General features: G+C 52.4%; 1 protein-coding gene across 1 annotated transcript in view; it reads left to right on the top strand.

The window, feature by feature from the left end:
* The first annotated feature begins 16,001 nt into the window (after nt 1–16,001).
* ALX4 (ALX homeobox 4) overlaps nt 16,002–20,747 on the top strand; it is a 38,904-nt gene continuing 34,158 nt past the window's right edge. The window contains exon 1 of the mRNA XM_041397942.1: nt 16,002–16,398. Coding sequence (XP_041253876.1) covers nt 16,002–16,398 — 397 coding nt within the window. The remainder of the gene's footprint in view (nt 16,399–20,747) is intronic.

Below are 20,747 nucleotides of genomic sequence, written 5' to 3'. Positions count from 1 at the left end.
GCAAAAGCAAAGCACCTCCACTCTCCTATTCCCAGGCTCCCAGAGCAGAGGGGATTGCTGTGATCATCTTGTTTGCCTCCTGTATTACACAGGCAATGGGTTTCTCCCACAAGCTGGGTTAAAACATGTCTTTCTGAAAGCCGCCCAAACTGAAAATTTCCACGTGCCAGCACAGAGGCCAGGATAGGCAGAGGTGACTTTGTGACAATAAATGATACCTTGCTCTAAGGATGAACTTGCTTGACTCCAGAATCCAGCCACTGCACCATAAAAAGCATTTCTGCTTGCAGGATGGAAAAGCCCCATGTAGGTGGATATTTCTGTTTGCAAGTGCACAGTCAGTGATCTCCCAAAATTTTGTCTCCAATAGGACAGCCTCCTTCTATGAAATTTATTAGATTGTCTTGCTAAAAATATTTTCAACTTCCTCCAGCACTTTTCCAGCCAGAAAAAGTCAGAACACTTTCGAGGTGCAACATTTGAGTAGCAACCTTACCAAGTGTCATACAAACTCTGCTCCCAGAAATATGCATTTCCACTGGTGTCACACTGGCAGTATTTTCATTAAAATACATGAACAAATTTTCTTTCAGTTTATGAAGTTCCATCTTAATTCCACACACTAGAAGTTTTTCATCTGGTGGTATTAAGACAGGCATCGTCAAGAAATACGAGTAGATGGATTTAATGTAAGTTGGCTTTACAAGCAAGCTGTATTCCTGTTTCAAAAGGACAAGTAGCTCCTCTCGCAAGACCCATTCCTGTGAAACAGTGTATTGGCAAAAGACTTTTGTCCTTGCTGTTTACCAAAACTTTTAATCCATGACCAACATCAGACTGCTCGGTCTATAGATCCCTGAATCATCCTTCAGTCCCAGACTTAGCGCTATTTATTCACAAAGTCTTGTGGATTAGCCCTAGATGTACCTCTGTGTAACTGAGAGCCCAGCCTGGGCACTTGGGAGCAGTCCTGTCTAACCATCCATGCTGGAGAAGGGATATAGCGAGGATATTTTGCAGTAACATTTTGCAGCAATGATCAAACCACAAGAAATTCCTGTGCCTGTAGGTCTATTACTATGGTAGAGAAAAATTGCATTTGTTCTTTGATTTTTTTACAGAAGAGCTTCTGTCTGTCAAAGCTTTGGGGAGCTGGGCTGTGTAAGGCTCCAGCCTGGAACTGGACATGAAGTTTTCCTGCTCAGGAGGGAGGAAGGACTGAGAGCCAGAGGAAATCCTCAGGCACTCGGTTTTCCTTTCTCTGCTCGCAGAGCAGGGTGTAACTCAGCTGCCCCCACCAGGACACAGTGTCCTCTCAGTGCCTACCAGAGCCCTTGGCCATCCTGGTCTTTGCCCAGAGGTGCAGAAACTCCACTCCCACAACTGCCCTTCCCAAGCTGCCTCTCCAGCAGCTGCCTCCCAGCATGGCACACAAAGGATGTTCACGTACCAGCTGGGCAGCAGCACAGAGGGGACACTGTCCGTGTCTGTTTGCAAATGTTCCCTGCACCAAGGATACACTCCTGGCTGAAAATAGCCTTTGGGTTTACATGTGTTGGCTAAACAAACCATGAAGCTTTTAACCCCACTTGAAACCCAAATCTCCTGAGGATTTCTAATCGGAGAGAGAGAATTGTACCCTTATGTGCTCAGGAAATACATTATTTTTTTTCTTAGCTGTGTAGCTAAGCTTTTTGTTTTCACTTCATTTTCTTTTTGGTCAATTACGATTGAATAAGTTCAAATTTTAATATCTCCATGTTTGTGCTGTTAGATACTGTTCCTGCTGCTTCTGGAGAATAGAGGATATTGGTTTATGGCCTATATGTGGCAGAGAGAGACAGAGACAGTGAGAAACAGAGAGACAGGAAAGAAGTTAACTTTAACTTTAGATTCTTCTTTACCCAGTTTTGAAGAACAACTCATGGCCATATTCCTGGTCTTGGCTCTTAAATTATTTGCATAATACTCTAAGTGCATAAGATATACAAGTATCTTTAAGAGCCATTATGCAAAGGTGAAGTACAGAGTAACTTTGCCAAGTTATTGTAATCTGGGGAGGCAGGCATTTGCATAGAATCATAAGTTTTGTACACAGCTAGTAAGATGCTTAAACGCTCAGTGTATAGTATTTCAAATAAAAAATAAATCCTCTCTCCCTCTCCTCTCGCTTTCCCTATCATCAATTGACATCAACAGTTAAAGGCCTTGGCAGAAAATCTAAATCACAGATAAAGAAGTAATACAAACAGAAAGCCTAATCCTGCTGCCAAGATGTTGAACAGCAAAAATTTTATTGATGTTAGCACAGGTCAGATTGGGCCCAGGCACAGAGAAATTAGGAAAAGTTGCTATCTAGATTGCATGAGCCACCATAATGCAGTCTCTAGAGGCTAGGGAGATTTCCCTTTGGAAACACGTCCACCCAAATGCTTGAAATGCTGGTGTTTCATATGACTAAGAGAAGGAGATAGTTCCCTAAACTCAGCTTCCCTCACAGACTTGGATGTATTCTTCTTGGACAGCTCCAAAAATATATATATATTTCTCTTTTTAGCAGATAGGAAAGCAAACTTCATAGTCCACATACCTGTACTAGTAAAGCATATGCGTAGGTGTACTTTTTGTGTAAAGATGGGCTGAAAAATGGATATTTTTAACACTTCTGCAGACTCTCGCATGTTCTTGCACTCTTCAAGCTCAGACATCTTTTTACAGGTTTAACACTGTGAGCAGCCACAGCTGCAGGGAGTCCACACTGCTCTATGTATGTGGTCCTTCATATTCTAACGAGAAGAATCTCTCAGGAAATGGAAATATCAGTGCAAGAGCCTTGAGCTGGCCTCTGCTTCTGTAAGGAGACTGTGCAAGAGGTGTATCCTCAGCAGAACTGAACAGCAGCATCACTGCAGCAAACTTTACTGGAGGGCTTTTCCTCCAGGGGATTAATATAATCTCCAGGTAAATTCAGTTCCCCACAACCACACTTGCCACTCAAGGAAGGACATAGCCTTGCAGAGCCAGTCATAACCACAGCATTTTTCTTTACCTGCCATAGTTATTTAGGGATTTCAGAGGGCAGTCCAGAAGGATCAGCTCAGCAAACACCATATAGCTTCTGAGAGCAAATCAAGACAGCTTGTCACATGCAGGTATGAATCAGAAGTCAGGGTCAAGTGTCCAAGAAGACACCACCAAACCATCCCCACTGCCTCTTGCACAGGTTTCCTGGCTAGTTGCCAAAGCCAGGGCACTGACTCCACCTGTGATGTTTGCACTCAGGATAACACTGGAATTATGCCCCTGGAGAGGAGGAACTGGACACGAGGCAATGGATGGAGTTCCGTTTCAGCCTCAGCCATGGAAGTAACTGGATTCATGTTTCTTTGGTATCTGTGAGGTCTCTGTTCATCTGTGCAGTTCAGTGATCTCATCCTTGCTGCTTGTCCCAAGGTAAAATAAATTTATGGATTTAAGGTGACTGAAGGTTTTTAAAACAAATCTCTTCTTGTCCCTCAAGGAACCTAAAAAATCATATTTCAGCTTTCTGTTTTGTTTAAATGGCATCACACAACTCCACTGCCCTCCCGGAAATATCACCAAGAAATGGCCTCAAATAAGATCTGGGAGAGTGCTGATGCAGTTGAAGTAAATCATGCCAGTCATCCAGAGTGAACTTTTATTCCCATTCTCCTTATAAAAATAATATTAACCAAGGTAAAAAGAAGGAAAAAAAAAAAAAAAGAAAAAAAAGAATGCTGACTTTCTTGGAACTGGTTATCAGTTGAGTGGGTCAATTTAAGGTTTTTAGTGAATATATTTCCCTCATGCTGCTTGAGGCCTTGAAGAGGCCATACTGTACCTCTTCCAATATTTTTCAGTGCTGCGTGTTGTATAAAAAAAAGAAATCAGATAGACGCACCACTGAACTCTCTCCTTTTGTCCAGGTTGGCTGGAAGTTTTGCTGATTCTGATTGTTGAAATACAATCAACCCAAACCCAAGCTGCCCTCCTTCTGAACAGCATTTTTTTTAACATAAATAGACTTTTCTTTTTTTTAATGTAGACAAATACTGAAGAGCCTTGTGTGAATTGCAACGATGCCACCAGAGCCATGCCAATTTCTGTGAGGTGAAAAACCATCCTGGGTATTCAGTACACGAAGGCTTCTGTAGACAGTTCTGCTGAGAAGGAAGATGGGAAAATACAAGAGGTAAAAAGATGTGCCTTAACCCCTGTAGAAACAGCAGGTTCATATTTCAGACCCATGGGGTCACAGACTGATGCATTTCTTAAAAGGAGTCAAAAAGTCACAAATACTATTCACTGAGCAGATGTTCTCCAGGTAATAGCAAAGGCGTGTTTGATTAATACTCTTTACCAGCATATTTAAAATTTGCCCCACAGAGCTGTAGGCTCTTTAATTAAATTTCTGTTCAAAAGGAGAGTGAAAAGAAAGCAAAGGACCAGCTTCTAGGTGTAAAACTAGTGTTATCCTCATTGAAAACACTCTGAAGCCAACAGAGCAAACAACTTGAAGCAAGGAAAAATCTGACATTTTCTAGCCACGTTCTGGCAGCACATATATTATTGACACTCACTGGCAAGGAGCTGAGAGTTGTTCCCATTCCTGTCAGTGGAGTGCTTGCTGGTGGGCAGCTCACCATTGCCATGAGCCTTTTGTTTCCAGTAAAGTAGACGTGAGTTCACAATAATGTGCATGCCTCATGCACTCATGACGTGTGTGACTAGGAATAATTCAAATAGAAATAATCACATTAGCTCAAAGATGGAGATCAAAAACCTTATTGACCTTTACAGGCAGTGACACCTTCATTCTGACCAGTGTGCTCAGGACCAAGTCTTGTTGCTTATTTCACACCACTGGAAAACCAGAGGCACACTGCAAGATGCCATGGGCAAGAGTAATAAATTTTGTCTCTCTGTGATTTGGGGTTTTTTGCCTTTGATGACAGGATTCAATGCAGAGGTTCACCCAGATGGCGTGGAAATTTCAGAGAGCCACAGATAGTATGAAGTCCCTTTTAGGAGAATCTGGGTACTGTGAACACTTACAAATTGGTCATTTATGTCAAAACATAAGAATTAGTGTGCAATAACAGATTCTTCCACATATGGAAGTCATGAGCACAATTTCTAATTTATTATATACCATTTGTCCAATGAATCTAATATCACAAGCCAAACAACAGACAGTCATTTTGTTCATAGAAACCTCAAGTGTTGGATGTGAACTCAAGACACATGGTCTGAATGTAAAAAGGGATTGAAGTCACTGTGTGCCACTGTAGCAGAACTGTTTGGTGGATTTGGTGCCCTTGACCCAGGGCAGAGAATCTTTCTGATTTCACTATTAAAAAATGGGGAGAAGTGAATGCCATAAAAAAAGTACTCAGAGATCAGAGATACCCCGTGGAAAAGGGAGAGCTGGTTGAGCTGGTGGCACCTCTATGAACCAATGGAATTTCTTCAATGGAGTATGTACAGGCACTGATGATTCAGTGAAACTTCACAGTATAGTCAGTCTCTGAATCTGTTTGGGGTCTAGAGAGATTTGAGGAGAGGAGAAAATCTGAAAAATTCAGGTCTAGCCACAACTGGATTAATACTCACCTCAAGGCAGAGACTCAGCCAGGCCAGCATGTGTCTGAGCTACTGGGAATGCAAGGTGAAGGGTGCCTTGGAGAATTGGCAACCAAAAAGCTTTTATGACATTTAAATATTGTAATTCCTGGAACCCATTGGCTTCTCCTGGTCTGATGCACAAAGATGTGTTTCACATGCTCTGGATGTGCAGTTCTACATGATTAGCCCATGCATACTTCACACACACTCACTGTGGGCCTGGGACACATCTCTCAGTAGTGAGCAACCTGGTTGCGTAGTGCTGCTGCTCTCAGCACGTTTTTGTTAATCACATCTGAATGAGGGTTGCTACTTCTGGGTAAGCAATCAAAAGTTTAAACTGCATCAGCATAAATATTCACCATCACATGAGGGTTTAAGCTGCTCTCAGCAGAGTCAGGAGTCATCAAGCAGATGCCCATGGCTTGTCTGGGCGTATCACCATCTGTCTGCATGGTTTTGTCCTTTTTCAGTGGCAAATGTGGGCTTAGTGCTGGTGCACGTGAAGGACTGGTGGCTTCACAGAAAAGCAGGTGCTCTGAAAGCTTTAAATAGCTCTGCCACATACTTCAAACATGACTGGCAGCACTCCTAGTATTCTGCCCTGCATTATTTGGCCAAGAAGCCTCAGCCTTTAACTTCCAGACTTGGCTATTTCAACCTCAAGCCTCCATATGTCTCAGTCCTTCAGAGCATCCCACCACTGAACCTTGTATAACACAGGTATGGCTCCCTGGGGTGTTGTTCAAACATGCCAAGGGAGTGGAGCATAATGAGAACCCATGGCAGGGCATCTTTAATTTAAGCCAGGATTTGAACCCAGGCCTTGGCAGATGTCTAGGAGAATTTTGCCCAAGTGTGCTTGTTTTCCTCCTTTCTTTTTCCAAGTGTTTGTTTCCCAGTTTGCACTAAATTTTATTGAAAACATCAGGCTAATAGCAATGGGGAGAGTGGTTGAGTAGATTTTGCCTCTTTTTCCCTTTTCTTTCTGGAATGCAGCCATCAAAATAAACATTAAATGCAAAATGCTGGGGCTTGAGTTATTACTTGTGAGGGTGCTGGGAGGGAAATTTATAGCAACATTACTGTGTTTTGCTAGAAATCTCTTAATGCACCAAAGTGGAGAGGTGTGTGTGTTTTTTATTAAAATGTTGCACTCTATAAATCTGAGCAGCAGGGAGGACACAGGTGGGCCCGAGGCTCAGCTGACTGGACTGTCATTCTAAACTTGGGGAAGGTCTGTCTGACTGTCCTCCCACCCCATCCCAGCATCAGCACAGCCACAGGCTGTCTCCAGCACAGACTGCAAGGGCTGTGGAGGCTCTGCCTTTGCTTCATTACAGCAGCCTTCCACCTAAAGTGGAAAGAGGGAGAGGGACTTTTTGCAAGAGGATGTAGTAATAGGACAAGGGGGAATTGCTTTAAACTGAAAGAGAGTAAGTTTAAATTAGATTTTAGGGAGAAATTCTTCACTGTGAGGATGGTGAGGCACTGGAACAGGTTGCCCAGAGAAGGTGTTTATGCCCCATCCCTGGAAGTGTTCCAGGCCAGGGTGGACAGGTCTTTGAGCAACCTGTTCTAGTAGAAGATGTCCCTGCCCATGGAAGGGGGATTGGAACTGGGGGATCTTTAAGGTCTTCTCCAACACAAACCATTGTATGATTCTTTGCTGTTATTGTTGTTGCTGTTGGGTTTACGCATTCTTTTTGTCCTTCTGATTTTTAAGCCACCAAAAATGACCAGTCAGATTGTCATTGCTCCTGCTTTGACAGCAAATTTCCTAATGATGTCATTCAAACACTGTTCCTTTTGGAACTTTCTCAGTGACCTTCTCTTGTACCCCGGCAGCAGTGTGTCCTGATGAGAAGTCCTCATGAGTGGATGACCCCTAAAAGCTGAGGATGGCAGCTGGGCAGAGGTCTGTCACTGGGACTGGGCAAGGTTGTCAGTGTGCAATTTGGAGACGGGTGCACTTCAAGGCAAGGTTGCTAACTTAGTACTTAATACAGGCTCCAGGAAAGCTGAGGAAGTTCAGGACCCAGAGAAATACCAGTCACTTGTGTCCCTGTGTCTGTCAATAGATAAGGTTTTTTGCCTGAAATTCAGAGGCTGGCCATGCTGCTCACCTGGGCTGCTGCTGCCCAGCTGCTCGCTGAAGGAAGGCACATAGACCCACAGGACTCCTGGGCTCTTTCCCAGCATCCAGTGGACAGCAGATATTGTGACTGAGTGTGAGTTTCAGCAATCACTGTTTGAGGCTCATTTTCTCTGCCTTAAATCAGGGGTGCTTCCCTCAGTGTGAGACTTTAAAGTAAGGACGTGACATTGTCATGGGATATCCATGCAGGCAGGCATGTCCTCAGCCTGCTCTACTGCTTGCAAAATATCTTGGATGCTTTCTGTAAGACCAATTCTGGACCATCCTGTGGAGGGAATTTGCAAACTCTGTGAACTGACTTCCCCTTAATTAGACATGGCTCTGACACAATAAGCCTTGATAGGATATTTTGCAAGATATATATATATATATATATATATATATATATATATAGGGAATAGCAGTGTTCTTGAAAGTCTTTAAAAAAATAAACAAAAAGTAACAGGAAAGAAGGGGTCATATGTATAGTCCAGGAGACTGGAAGAGCAGCACGAAGGCCCTGCTAGGAATCACATCAGATCCCGGCGCTGCGGCTGCCAGACCCGGCCGTGGTGGAAAGCTGAGCCCCCGGGGAGCGGCGGCGGGGCCGGCAGCCCTCGGGCCGGAGCTGTGCGCCCGCCGCTGCCAAGGGCGGCTGCGGAGTGTCCGGGAGAAGACACCGTGCAAAAAAACCTGAAGATGTTTTTTGCAAATCCCCTTTGTCCTGCTCCCCTCTCTCTTCGGGGCAGTTCTGGAAGGGACTTTTCCAGGGCTTGCCTAAGCACCCCAAAAAGCACACGTTCCCCTTCCTGTACTCCTCCTCGAATGAACCTGCTGATAAAAGGGGGGGTTCCTCCGGCCCCAGTGCCTTGGAAACCAGCGCTCGGAGCTGGGAGAAAGCCACTGCCCTGGCCCCGGAGCAAGCGTGGGAGCCCAGCGCGGGCTCTCCTCACTCGGGCCAGGAGCTCAGGAGCTCAGAAGCTCCGCGGTGCATTTAGCCATCGCCCCGAGCACTTAAACCGTGCTGGGCAGCAAATTTTGACGCAAATCACAAGGCAAATAAGTTTGTGCGTGGTGCACTGTCCGCCAAAAATTGTGCTGTGATATCTGTAATTGGTGCACAATTGTTATCAGGAAAAGAAAAATCGTCATTATTATAATTCCTAGCACTGGGTCGGGAGTTGCTTTATTTGGGAAGATCTGTTTTCCTCTGGTTTACAGCTGGTTTAAGGGAGCTGCTTGGACATTGCAACGAGAAAGGTGCATTTGTTACAAGCAGCCCCCCAAATATCTACCGGAGAGAAAGGAAAGGAGAGGAGCAAACGAAATTCAAGAGCCAGGCAGGACCGGGACGGGGCTACGCCGGCCGCTCCATCGCGGCAGCCCGAAGGTCCGGGGGGCCGAGCAGAGCACTGTAGAGTGCGGGAACGGGAACGAATCCGCCGCCCCTCTCCTGGAGCCGCCTTGCCCTGAGTGCCTCGTAATTGTAACAAAAAGTATCCACGCTTCTCTGAGAGAGCTTTTCATCCTCCCTGGCAGCCGGCACCAGCTGCTGTTCGCCGAGGGATGCTGGAGGTGGGTCGCCGTGCTGGGCCAGCATCGTCCCGCGGCCTGTGCGGCGAGGCCGGGTCTAGCACCGGGCGTGACGGACCGGGGGCGAGCTCCCTCTCGCTCAACCTCCCCCCCTCCCCAGCATGTCCCCGTCTCTTCTCCCTCGCCCCGCCGCCGCGGGCTGTCCCAGCTCTGCCCTGCTCATAAAGGTCAGGGAGAGCCGCTCTCGCCGCGCTGACAGGTGCACCAGCTGCCGCTGGATGCCTTCGGCTCGGAGCTCCCTCCTCCCTGACCTCTTTGTTTCAAGCGCAGGGCAAGGAGGACATTCACAGGCCCACGCACCCCAAGGGGAAATGCCTATCCCGCTGCGCATCGCGGCCCCGGCCTCAAAGGGTCACCTCAAAGGGTCACTGTCGGGGGCAGTCCTTGTCCTGTTCCTCGGACCAGAGCCCGCACGCTTGGGGCGGTGGGTCCGTCCGGTCCCGTAGCACATTCCCAGGACTGGGAGGCGGTACCCAGAGCGGTATCTCGCATCCCGAGGGCTCCGCTGCCCCACCGAGCGCCCTGCCCGCCGCCTCCCCCAGCTGCCGTGGGTGCTGCCGGGCAGCCTCCCGCGGAGCCCTCGGCAGGAGCCGCGGGGCGAGCTCGGCATCACCGCCCGGAGCACCAGCGCTTCCCCTGAAGGCAGAGCCGCCCTGCCTTCACTGCGACCGAACTTCTGACTTACGCAAAAAATAGCCCCTGATTTCAGAGGCAGTGCTGGTAAGGTTACACGCAAAAGGAAAGTATCTAGCAAATTAATAACAAGTGCATATTTCCCCGCGTGAAGGAATTTACAGATAGCCACCAGGGATGACATATTCGATATAGACATCTGATCTGATCTGATCGGATCTCCCTGATCTGTCCGGGGTGCTTGGAAGCGGGACGAAGTGAGCCGCACGGCTTTAAGTCAGCCCGGCTTTACCGTCTAAGCCAGTCTGTGGTCCTCAGACCCGGCTCGGCCCGGATCGGGACACGGTGCCAGCTGGGACGCGAGGCGGAGTGGGGTGCGGAACGGGGTGCGGGGGGCGCGGGGGCCGCCCCTGCTCCACCTCCCCATTGGTCCTCACGTACTGGCGTCACCCGGGGCCCCGCGAGCGCGATGCCAAAAGAGGTGATTTTACGTGTTTTTCTGGGAACACTGGGGAAAGGACGGGATCGAGGGGTTACTGCTGCTCCGGGGACCCCGGGCTCCGCTTTCCTGCCGGACAGCGCAGGGCACAGCCCGCCGCAGAGTGGGCCCAGCCGCCCTTCTCCGGCCGCGGCAGCCTCGGGGTCTGCGTGCAGGACCGGGTACGTGAACGCCCTTCGCTGCCCGCAGCTGGGCGCGAGCTCCACACTGTCTGGAAAAGAAAACAAAATGTAAAAATTAAAATAAAAACCAAGGGAACACAATTATCGTCTGGAAAGCCCTTGCGGCCCGGAGCAGCACCCTAAGGCACCTTAGGGACCCCTGTGTCGTGCGAGCAGAGCAGGCGGTGATTGCTCTGGCCCCCTCCTGCCGCCTCTCCTTGTGCCCCGCAAAGAGAGGGCTGGGGACCCCCTTTTCCAGAGCGGGCACCGGGGCCCCGCCATGAGCTGCTCCGTGCGCGGAGCGGCAGCGGCGGCAGCCTGGGTCCGGCGGGTCCCTCACCCAGCGTCCTAGCGACCCAGCAGGTGCCCTCTTTGGTGACAACACACAGATTCACAGGCACAGGTGGCCATGTGGATCTTCATGGAACCCTCCGTCCCCAGAGCAGCAGGACGGGCCGCTCTGCGGAGTGGGGCCGAGAGCCGCGGACAGCGGGACCGCGGCCGAAAAGCAGGGCTGAGGGATTAGAGCCTGCGGGAAGCGGGGCTGAGGGATGAGAGCCTGCGGGAAGCGGGGCTCCCTTGCTGAGGTGGCTGTAAGAGGCAGCGGGGCGGGATCTAAGGAGGAGGATGAAAAAGCTTTGCCCGCACAAGCCCAGAGAGGCAGGGGCTAGCCTGGCCAGCATCGGAGCCTGGTCCTTCCTTCTTCCCGGAAAGGAGGGAAGCGGGTCAGTTTCAGTTCTCTGCGAGTGCTTTCGTTACACGAGGAACGCGTTTTAACAACGTTCGATATTTATTCCCGAGGAAAGGCTCAAAAGAAAGGACAGCAAAGTGCAGCTCAGGCCCCAGCCGGTGCCCGGCAGGAAGCAGGAGCCAGAGTGCAAGGCGGCAGGTACCAGTTTAGGTCACTAAGCAAGCTCCACTCCTGAAATAACGACGCAGCCTTCATCCCGCTGGGGGGAAAAAAATGTTGGGGGAGATTAGCACGAGTACTTTTTTCCCCTCACTCCCCCCTTGCAGTGGTGGTATAAATAGGTCGCCTTCAGATCTCGGTCCAGTACAAAAGGAGCCCGCGGGTCTGAAGTGACCACACAAACCAATCCGTTGGGGAAATAAATTCGAAACAGTTTTCAAGAGCAGGGCTCTGCCGAAGTGCCAGGAGGGAACAGCATGAAAGATCTCTCCTCTCTTCATCCCCCTCTCCAGTGAAATGACCCCGCTCCCTAAAGCGAGGTATTTCCTCTGGGATGCTGGATCCGGCACCCCGGACTCCTGCCGTGGCTCTCCTCAGCCATCCCCCCGCCGCTCTGGCTGCAGCCATCGGGAATACAAGGAGGACGGAGGAGGCTTGAGGGGACACCCCTCAAGCCGCTGGTTTCCCTCGGCGGTGGCTGGGAAAGTGGGGAAGAGCATTCTTGCCTCCTCCCCCCGGCCTCCTGCGAGAGCCGGGCTCGTCCCAGCAGCCGTCCTGCCTGCCCGCTCCTCGCAGCCCTGCGCTGCCGCGCCCGGTGTGCAGGGAGCAGCGGAAACCTCTGCCTTTCCCCTCGACTTAACACAAGCCTGAGTGTTTAAATCACACAGGAATAAAGATTTATTTTTCTTCCAGAAATCGAAATGCAGGATATGCCCACCATCGCCTGCGCCTCGCTCCGGGTCCTCACCCGGGAGCGACGCCCGCCCTTGCCTCGGCGGAAAGGAAACAGCTCTTCGGAAACAAGCTAGTCAGGGCTGCTCTGGGCTGTCCCTTCTCCCTGGGGTGTCGCCGGCAGGCGACACCTGGAAGGCCCGGAACTGCAGATTCCTGACGATTCCCGCATCTATTACTCGGTCGGTGTGAGCTGCCGTCCATAAAGGCGGGACCGGTTGGCTCTCACACGGGCTCCCGCAGCTCGGGGGGAGAAGGAACCCTCGGGAGTGACCTCCTCCGAAACCAACAGAGACCATACCTGAAAAGTGTCTCGATATAAAGCCCATTTACACATGGAATTGACAAACTGTTCCTACGGAGCGCAGACCTTTCGGCCGCTCTTTTCCCCTTCCCTTTTGGACGCATCTAATGCACGGACAGGACAGGTTTGAGGTCACTCGGAGGAAAAATGATGAGACCGTGTTTCAAACGGTGCGCATCCCTCTGCCCCTTGCTCTGCGGATCGTGGGTCCCGCAGTCGAGAGTGCGGAGCGAGCGGGCGGGCAGGACTCCGCGGCCGGACGGACACGGCCGTGCCGGCTGCGCCGCGACACGCAGCTCCATCGCCTCGTTGAACGGGAGGGCGGCTACAGGCTCCCTGTGTGCTTTTGTACTCGCAAGGCTCCGCTCCCGGCTAACGGGGGCCGGGGGAATCCCCCGTCACACTTGCTGCACTCCAAACCTAGTCCAGCTAAACGAAAACAGTCAGGAAAAAAGTGATTTCCCGGTTATTCCCCCCCACGCCCGCTAGATCGCCAGGTATTTGAGTACATCCTTTCCCCCGGTAACGATTCCCGAATTAACCTTCCGCTTCTAGGGATGCAAATTGGCTCTTAGGCAGAGGGTTCCATTGCTGTCCTTTCCGAGGGCTGCGGATTAGCCCTGATTTGAAGTTAATGGATTTTTCGTTATAATTTAATGCAAGGAGGGGCTAACCGAGACTTCTGACCATAGGAACCCTGGGCAGCTCTCCTTCGGTTCGGCCACGCTGTGCTGCCTCTGCGATCCGGCACGTTGCAGCGTTTCTGAATAAAAATGTTACATATATATATATATACACACACACGCACACACACACACACACACACATATGTGTGTTTATAATCTCCAAATCACTCCCTTTAGTTTTTTGCTCTTGCTGTTGTTTAACTTCGCCGAAGAGAGAAAGCCTGAGGCCGAGTATAATGCTGTATCGTCGAGAACTGCCCTCACATCATTTCTTTCAGGCTTCTTTTTCGTTCCCTCAAAACATTGCGGGGAAAGGAACCGGGGAACACGTATTTAAAGTGCCCTTCCAGCGTGAGCGATGCTGCGAGTCCGCTGCGGAGGAGCGGGGGATGCGGGAGCGGAGGTGCTCCCGGTACCCAGGCAGCTGCCCTTCGGCGGAGCCGCTCGCAGGCTGCCGGTACCGGCAGAACGCAGGCTCCCTTGGCCGCCCCGAAGCGGATTTTAGAAAGGCTTTCATGCATTGAGTTGGTTTGGTTTTTATTATGTCGTGGACGAGGGAAAGAATGGGGCCTGCAGTGGGGTGGGTGAGTTTGGGAGGGGAGAAAGAAAGGACGAGAAAATAATTAAGTAGAGGAAATAAAGAGAATAAGGAAGGCAAATCCGCTGAAAGCTTTCTCGGGCTAGAAAACTCAGCGAGCTCGGCCCTGCTCTGAGGGAAACTCGCAAAATGGTTTAAAATCTCGTAAATGAATCCGTCTCTGGCTGTTTTTAATGACGACGTCGCTAGAAATCCCTTCTGCATCTGGGGGGCGAGGGGTGGGCGCCTATTCTTGTCAGATCCGAGCTAATGAAAACGGCGGTGCCGGTCTTGCTCGTGGAGCAAAGGCCTGGAGGGTGGCGGTGGCCACGGGCCCCTCCCGAGCCGTCGTCTCGGGGGTCACATTCCCATTCTGCAGTCCCGCTCCCCCGTGAGCCGCATCCCGCTCCCCCGCCCCAGATATACACATACACAGATGAAAGCCACGAGTGCCCCCCGCTCTGCACGGGGTGCGGGAAGCTACGCGGGAGAAGGGAGCACACATGGCTCGGGCCCGGCGGGAGCCCGCTGGCAGCCCAGAGCAGCAGCCGGTGCCCCCGCTCCCCGCCCGCAGCCGGCTGCGCTGCGGCCCGCGCTCCCGAAGGGGTTAATGTTCTTCTTGTCTTCGCTTTCTCTTACTCGTTTTTTCTTTTATTTCGTTAAATTCTTTTCTTTTCTTTTCTTTTCTTTTCTTTTCTTTTCTTTTCTTTTCTTTTCTTTTCTTTTCTTTTCTTTTCTTTTCTTTTCTTTTCTTTTCTTTTCTTTTCTTTTCTTTTCTTTTCTTTTCTTTTTTCTTTTTTCATTTCTTCCGAAGAACTGGGGATTTAGTTTGCGTAATATCTTTATTACTGAAAACTTCAAGGTAAGTGAGCAATAGAAACCAGATGTGGCGATGGGAGGAAGGCAGGGTAAGAGTAAGTAAGGGGTAGCAGGAGTTAACTGGGGGAGGAGGGGAATCAGGTTGAATGGGGGGTGGGGGGGAAGGACGACGAAAGGTGAGTATTGATTTATTTTTAAGCTCTTTCTGGGTTGTAATTGACCCCTCAAACCAAAAAGGGCTCCTGCCAGCCTCTGTCCCTTTGCAAGTCACCTCTGGCAATCCCAGACGCTTGGCCCAATTCTGTGTGCTTGGTGACTCTGTTAAAATCCGTCCCTGGTGCCTTCCCGTTTTGGATCCAGTAGTTTTACACCTGAAGAGAGCACGTTTTTAGAGGTAAATAAATAATAACCACCATAAACGTGTGGCGAGACCCGACGGAGAGCTCGCCCGGCTCTGTGCGGGGCGACCGCGGCACCGCCGTGCCACGGTGGGGAAACGGCTCACAGCACGCTGGCAGAGCTGTCGGCCCTGAAGGGGTTAACGGGAGGGGGGGAGGCTTAAAGGCAGATAGCTGCGAGAAAATCCGTATTGCCTTTAATAGAGAGAAGGGGGTCGCAGAGGCGAGGGTCCCCACAGCTGGGGCAGTGAGCAGAGGAGAGAGCGGAGTGAACAGAGCGTGTCACGAGCATTAAATCGTCCCCGGCTCTTCCGCCGGCGCGGATCCCGCACTCATCCCTTCTTGGAGTTTAAATCATCTGCTTGATTTTCTGGTTTACAATCATAAAAATATTGGGGCTGGTTTGTTTTTCTGGTTTGCTTTTTTTTTTTTTTTTAACGCAAAAGATATGACCTCCACCTTCCCCCTGCTTCCACACACCCCCATACACACACACACACTCACACACACCCCTTCCTAGGCCCCCTCCCCTCCACTGTCATCATCTACATATTAATTGGGGGAGAGGTCTCCCTCTCTCTCTCTCTTTTCTTTTTTTTTTTTTTATTTTTTTCTTATGGGGGGGGGGGGAAGCCCAGAGAAGAGCCTCTTTAGAATGTAGTTTGGAGAGAGACACGGAGGGCAAGCGTATGTGAGAGAGGGAGGGAGGGAAAGAAAAAGACCCCTTTTACTGTGCGAGAACTTAAGGGGGTTTGGAGATCTGGTCAGCTTTCACAAACATCTGAATCCTCTTAGAGCTCCCCGGCCCAGCTGTGAGTGTGTGTCTATGCGAGAGGGAGAGAGAAAGAGTGGCTCCTGGTGCCCCTCCAAGCGCATTAAGGACACTCGGGCCTTTTAATTTTAGGAATGAATGCTGATACTTGTGTTTCTTATTGTGATCCGGCTGCCATGGATTCCTACTACAACGCAGCCTCCCAGGACACAGAAGGCTCCTCGCCTTTTAGGGCATTTCAAGCAAGTGACAAGTTCAGCCCTACTTTCCTGGCCAGCAAAGGACAAGGCTTTGGTGACAGCAGCACAAAGTGCCGGAGCCGCTACAGCCAGCAGGAATGTCAGTCCCTGGATGGCAGCGTGCAGGCTCCCGGCTCTGCCGGGTCTCCGGCCTCCTTTAACAAATACCCTCCGCAGCAGCAGCCGCCGCACCTCTATATGCAGCGAGGCCCCTGCAAAACCCCCCCGGACAGCAACATCAAGCTGCAAGAGAGCAGCGGCCACAACGGAGCCCTGCAGGTCTCCTGTTACGGTGAGTCCTTGGCGTGCGGCGGGGAAGCACCGGAGGCGAAAGCGGAGAGAGACTCCCGGGCCTAGGAAGGACCTCCCGGGAATGTGGGGGGTGGCTGGCAGGCAGGACAAACCCTACCGGGGTCAAGGAGACCTTGCCCGGCTCCGGCGCGCAGCCCCCTCTCGCCGCAGCGGGGGCCGCCGTGCCCCAGGAGTATCTTCATTCCCAGCCGGGTCTGGAGCCCGCGATGCCCGCGGGAAGCCGCCCTTCCCCCGTGTCCCGTTTAGCCCTGTTCTTAGTCGTAGTTTCGGATTGCGGGCGATGCGCTCCCGCAAAGCGTTAGCTCTGGTGCGATGCGGGGAGCTCCGCGCAAACTGGGACGGAAACAGAAAGAGCGGAGAGCCGGGCTGTGCAATGTACTCTCCGCGAGGACCGTTTTCCGCAGAAAGAATTTCTGGAAAATTTCGCCGCAATCATCATTTTCGCGGTAACGGCCTCTCCTGTCTCTCACTTTCTCCCCTAATTGCCACTCCCCTAATTGATTTCTGCCCTGCTGCAGATAACCCCCTCGCATCCCCTCCGTGGGTCATTAGCGGCAATTAAGACACTCCCTCGCGCTGTCGCTCGACAGTGCAGCCGGGAACGGGGGCGCTTCTCATGTCGTTTCCGACCGTGGCTTTAAAAGGTTTTTTTCGGGAGGTTTCCGCTGTATCGTGGCAGTTAGGGAAAAGCAAAACAAACAAACAGCTCCCCCTTAAAACAAACAGAAAAATTCAACAACGAAACAAATAAACCCTCCTAAGTTTTCCTTAGAAGAAAAGATGGAAATGAAAGCTCTTCCTTTCCTCCCCGGTGATCTCTCCTCTGGGCAGAGGGACTGTCCCGGCCTAGATTCAGAGCGCGTCTCCGCTGACGGGGTCTCATTCTCGATGCGTTAGTCCCAAAGGCAAGGACAAGTATAGGACCGTGTCTCCAGGGAGACCCTAAGACGGACAGAGACTACGGACTGGGGGCACGGAGGAGGTGGAAGAGGTCCGGGTCAGGCCAGCAATCCCATTTCTAGGCTCCAGCCGTCATTTGAGCACTCTTTGCTCTCTTTACCTTTTTCCTCCATCTCTAAACTTGAAAGAGGGTAGAGGCGCCTTACTTCTGCCTGTCTCCCAAGCCCCGGCTTGCCAGGTCACCTTCAGGCGCAGTCCCTCATCCCCGGCTTGCAGCTGAGGTGTCCCCGGATCCAGCTCCAGAGCCCCAGCTCCCCCACGCACGGGTGACTCCCCTTCACAGGAAAAGGACATTAAGTCCTCTCCACACAGCCGTGCCCGGGAGCCGCAGGCACAGCCCAGCTGCGCTGCGCCCGGACGGGCTCCTGCCCGGACCCGCACGGTCCTTCCCGCTGCCGGTGGCACAACCATCCTCCCGCGGGTGTCTCCTCACCGGGCCGCGCAGTGGCATGAGGGCTCTTTGAGGGCTGCTTGCACATATTTGCTGGCCAGAAATGACCGTCTCTTACGCTCCCTCTCTTTCCCTGCCCTTTACCCGTGGGCGGACAACCCCCACCAGCGCCAGGCTCGCTCCGCATCCTCGGAGGCCTTCTGGGGCCAGCCCGGGCTCCGCGGGAAAGGACACACGGAGGAGACCTGCGGGGCTCGGCCCATGCAGGAGGTAACCGGTCCCCGCTCCCTCTGGGAATGGGATCGCAGGTCAGTCTCCCGTGCCTTCCCCGCCGCCCCGACATCCTCTCCTCTGCTAATCGGCTCTCTTGTTTTTGTAGGTTGCAAGGCCCAGGGCGCCGGCATAGCCTGTGATGACACATCACAACCCCCCGGTAGAATCACACGAGTTTATTGCCTTCCTGACACCGGCGGGGTTCCCCTGCTTTATTTTCAAGCGAGTCTCGGGGTTCTCTTCAGTGGGAGCCCCGCGGCGGCGGCGGGTGGCCCGGCCCGGCCCAGACCGCGCTCGTTGTGAGCCCCTTGTGATGTGGCTGGGGACGGTGGGCTGTAATGAGAGACACATGGTTGGCAAGGATAATTAATAGCAACAGCGATAATAATAGTGCTTAATGGTTGAAGAGAGAGACTCGCTAATAACAGACAGATCAGGGTTTCGCGGAGCGACTGCAACATCCATAGGCGCCTCTCCGCCTTTTCCCAAACCGCGAGACCACCGAGCCGGGCGCAGGAGTTGCGCCCGTGGAGCCCCTGCGAGGGCCGAAGGGACGGGGAAACCTCCGAGTAGGGGTAGATCCCCTTGGAGAGGGTGAGCCCGGGCCAAGAGAAAGCCGCCCTCGTTCCTTGCAGCGGGCACAGGCGCGGTCGGCCAGCGCACACACGGCGCTCCGGGCGGTCAGGAGAGCTACCCGGAGGGGTTTGCTCGGGAAGCCGGGGACAGGCGACTGTCCCACTGCTTCCCGCCGACACCCCGCCGCAGCTTCGGTGCTGGTGCTGCCGTGCGCGTTGTGCGGAGGTGAAGGAGCGCGTCGGGGACCGCTGGCTGCCCGCGTCCCTGCTGTCCGGGCCTGAACAGGATGCTGGAGTGGCGGTGGGACGCCGTGACCGTAAACCCCTCAATTTTAAAAACAACAAAATCCCAAAAGAAGAGGGGGAAAAACCCCAACTAAGCAAAACACAAACCGAGGCCAACCAGCAGGCAGGCTCTCCAGCCAGGCGATACCCAGGCGGGCGGCTCCCCCCGCGCCCATCGCCCGGCCCGGTCCCCTCCTGGGGAGTGCTGCTCCCCGCACGGCGGCCCCGCAGCTCTCGCCTCCGCCTTTCCCCTTGTCGCAGTGGGGCCCGGGAGAGCCCGGAGCCGAGCGGCCGGGCCGGCGGGGCACGGCGGGCATTCCGCTTGCCAGAGGGACAGGGTGTCCCCTCCTTTTTTTAGTTGCTTAATTTCATTTTATTTCTTTAATAAACAAGTCTTTTTTGAGTTATAAAAAGCCCGAGCCTGCCATCTATTGCTCTCGGCTTCTATTTCTAGATCTAAGACCTTCCACTGCATTGTACGGATAAATATAGGCCAGGGAGAACTGCGGCCGTAAATACGAGGACACGGACGGCAATCGTCGGAGCGCTTCCAGGCCGGCTTCTGGCAGGGACAGCGGCACCGGGCGGCCCTGGCTCTCGGCCGGGCGCCCCGCGGCCCCCTCGCAGTGGCGGCTGCCAGCCTGTCCCTGCGGGGTTCCCGGCACGGCTCCTTCTGTGCCTACCGCAGCCCGCTGCCCCTGCCCTGCGACGGGCCGGCAGCCTCGCACTGCTTACCCCGCGCTCCCTGCCTCGAACAGGGGTACGGCTTGTTCCACAAACAGGCACGGGCAGTGAAAGCCGAATTCTTAAAAAACAGTCACAGAATGAGAGAATCTTCAAGGTTGGAAGAGACCTTCAAAATCATCTAGTCCTGAGAACAGGTTATATATCTTGGCTTAGGAGGGGAAAAAAGCTTTCGGATGATTTATGTGCTGTAGTAATCTGACTTGCTATTTCTACTGCGTGGAGCTGAAGTAAGTTATATTTCTTGAAACATATGTATTCACATACCCTTATACACACAGAAATGTATACATATATTGCTGTCTAGAAATACCGGCTGGAACAAAATCCTTTCGGGAGTGAAGGGGAATGTGATGGGGATGTTTGCTCAAAGGAAACAGAGAAAGGAAACGGCTTTCCTTGACAGAGGAAATTCTTTAAGTACCCCGTTATGCAAATAACGACTTTTTTTTTTTTTTTTTTTTTTTTTAATTTGGCTAGCAAATAAAAAGTGCGGCCGTACGTGCGTTATTATTTGAAGTACAGAAAGCCACTGATGTAGGAATCGGAGGCTCGCTGCGTGCTTTTTAAATTGACACTTTTAATGGTTTTCTCCTCCTCCTCGTTCCCTCATGTAACGCAAGCTGCAGGCACGGCAGGACCGAGCTCGCTGGCGGTCCCTCTCCGCCTCCCGCGAGAGACCGCTCGCTGCCAGGCGCTCGGGGCTCCCGCACAGCCCCCGCCGACGTTCAAGGCTCCGCGGGGTTCGCCATCCGCCGGGGAGGGCCCCCTTCCCCCGGCTTCCGCGCCCGGAGAGGAACGGGGGTCGTGTGCTCCCCCTGGGACTCCCGCAGGGCTCCCCGCCTCGGGCGATGCCGTGTCCCCGCACCCGCGTCCGGGCCACCCTGCTGAGGATCTCCGCAGCAGCGGCTCTGCCAGGAGGGGATGGCGGTCCCTGCCCCCCGCTCGCCGAGAGTTCGGGGTGCAGAGGGCTTGGGGAGGGGTGTCCCGAGCTGCGGCGGCCCTTCGGTCCTGCCTCCCTTTTCCTCTTTCATCGGCTTTGATCTCGGCTCCTGCCCGGGCTCCTTCGCCGCGGCCGAGAGTGCAGGGGGGAGGCGGGCG

The sequence above is a fragment of the Onychostruthus taczanowskii genome, unplaced genomic scaffold (assembly GCF_017590055.1).
Source record: "Onychostruthus taczanowskii isolate IOZ18803 unplaced genomic scaffold, ASM1759005v1 scaffold1, whole genome shotgun sequence".
In the NCBI taxonomy this organism is placed as follows: Eukaryota; Metazoa; Chordata; class Aves; order Passeriformes; family Passeridae; genus Onychostruthus; species Onychostruthus taczanowskii.
This window is presented reverse-complemented; position numbering and strand designations above follow the sequence as displayed.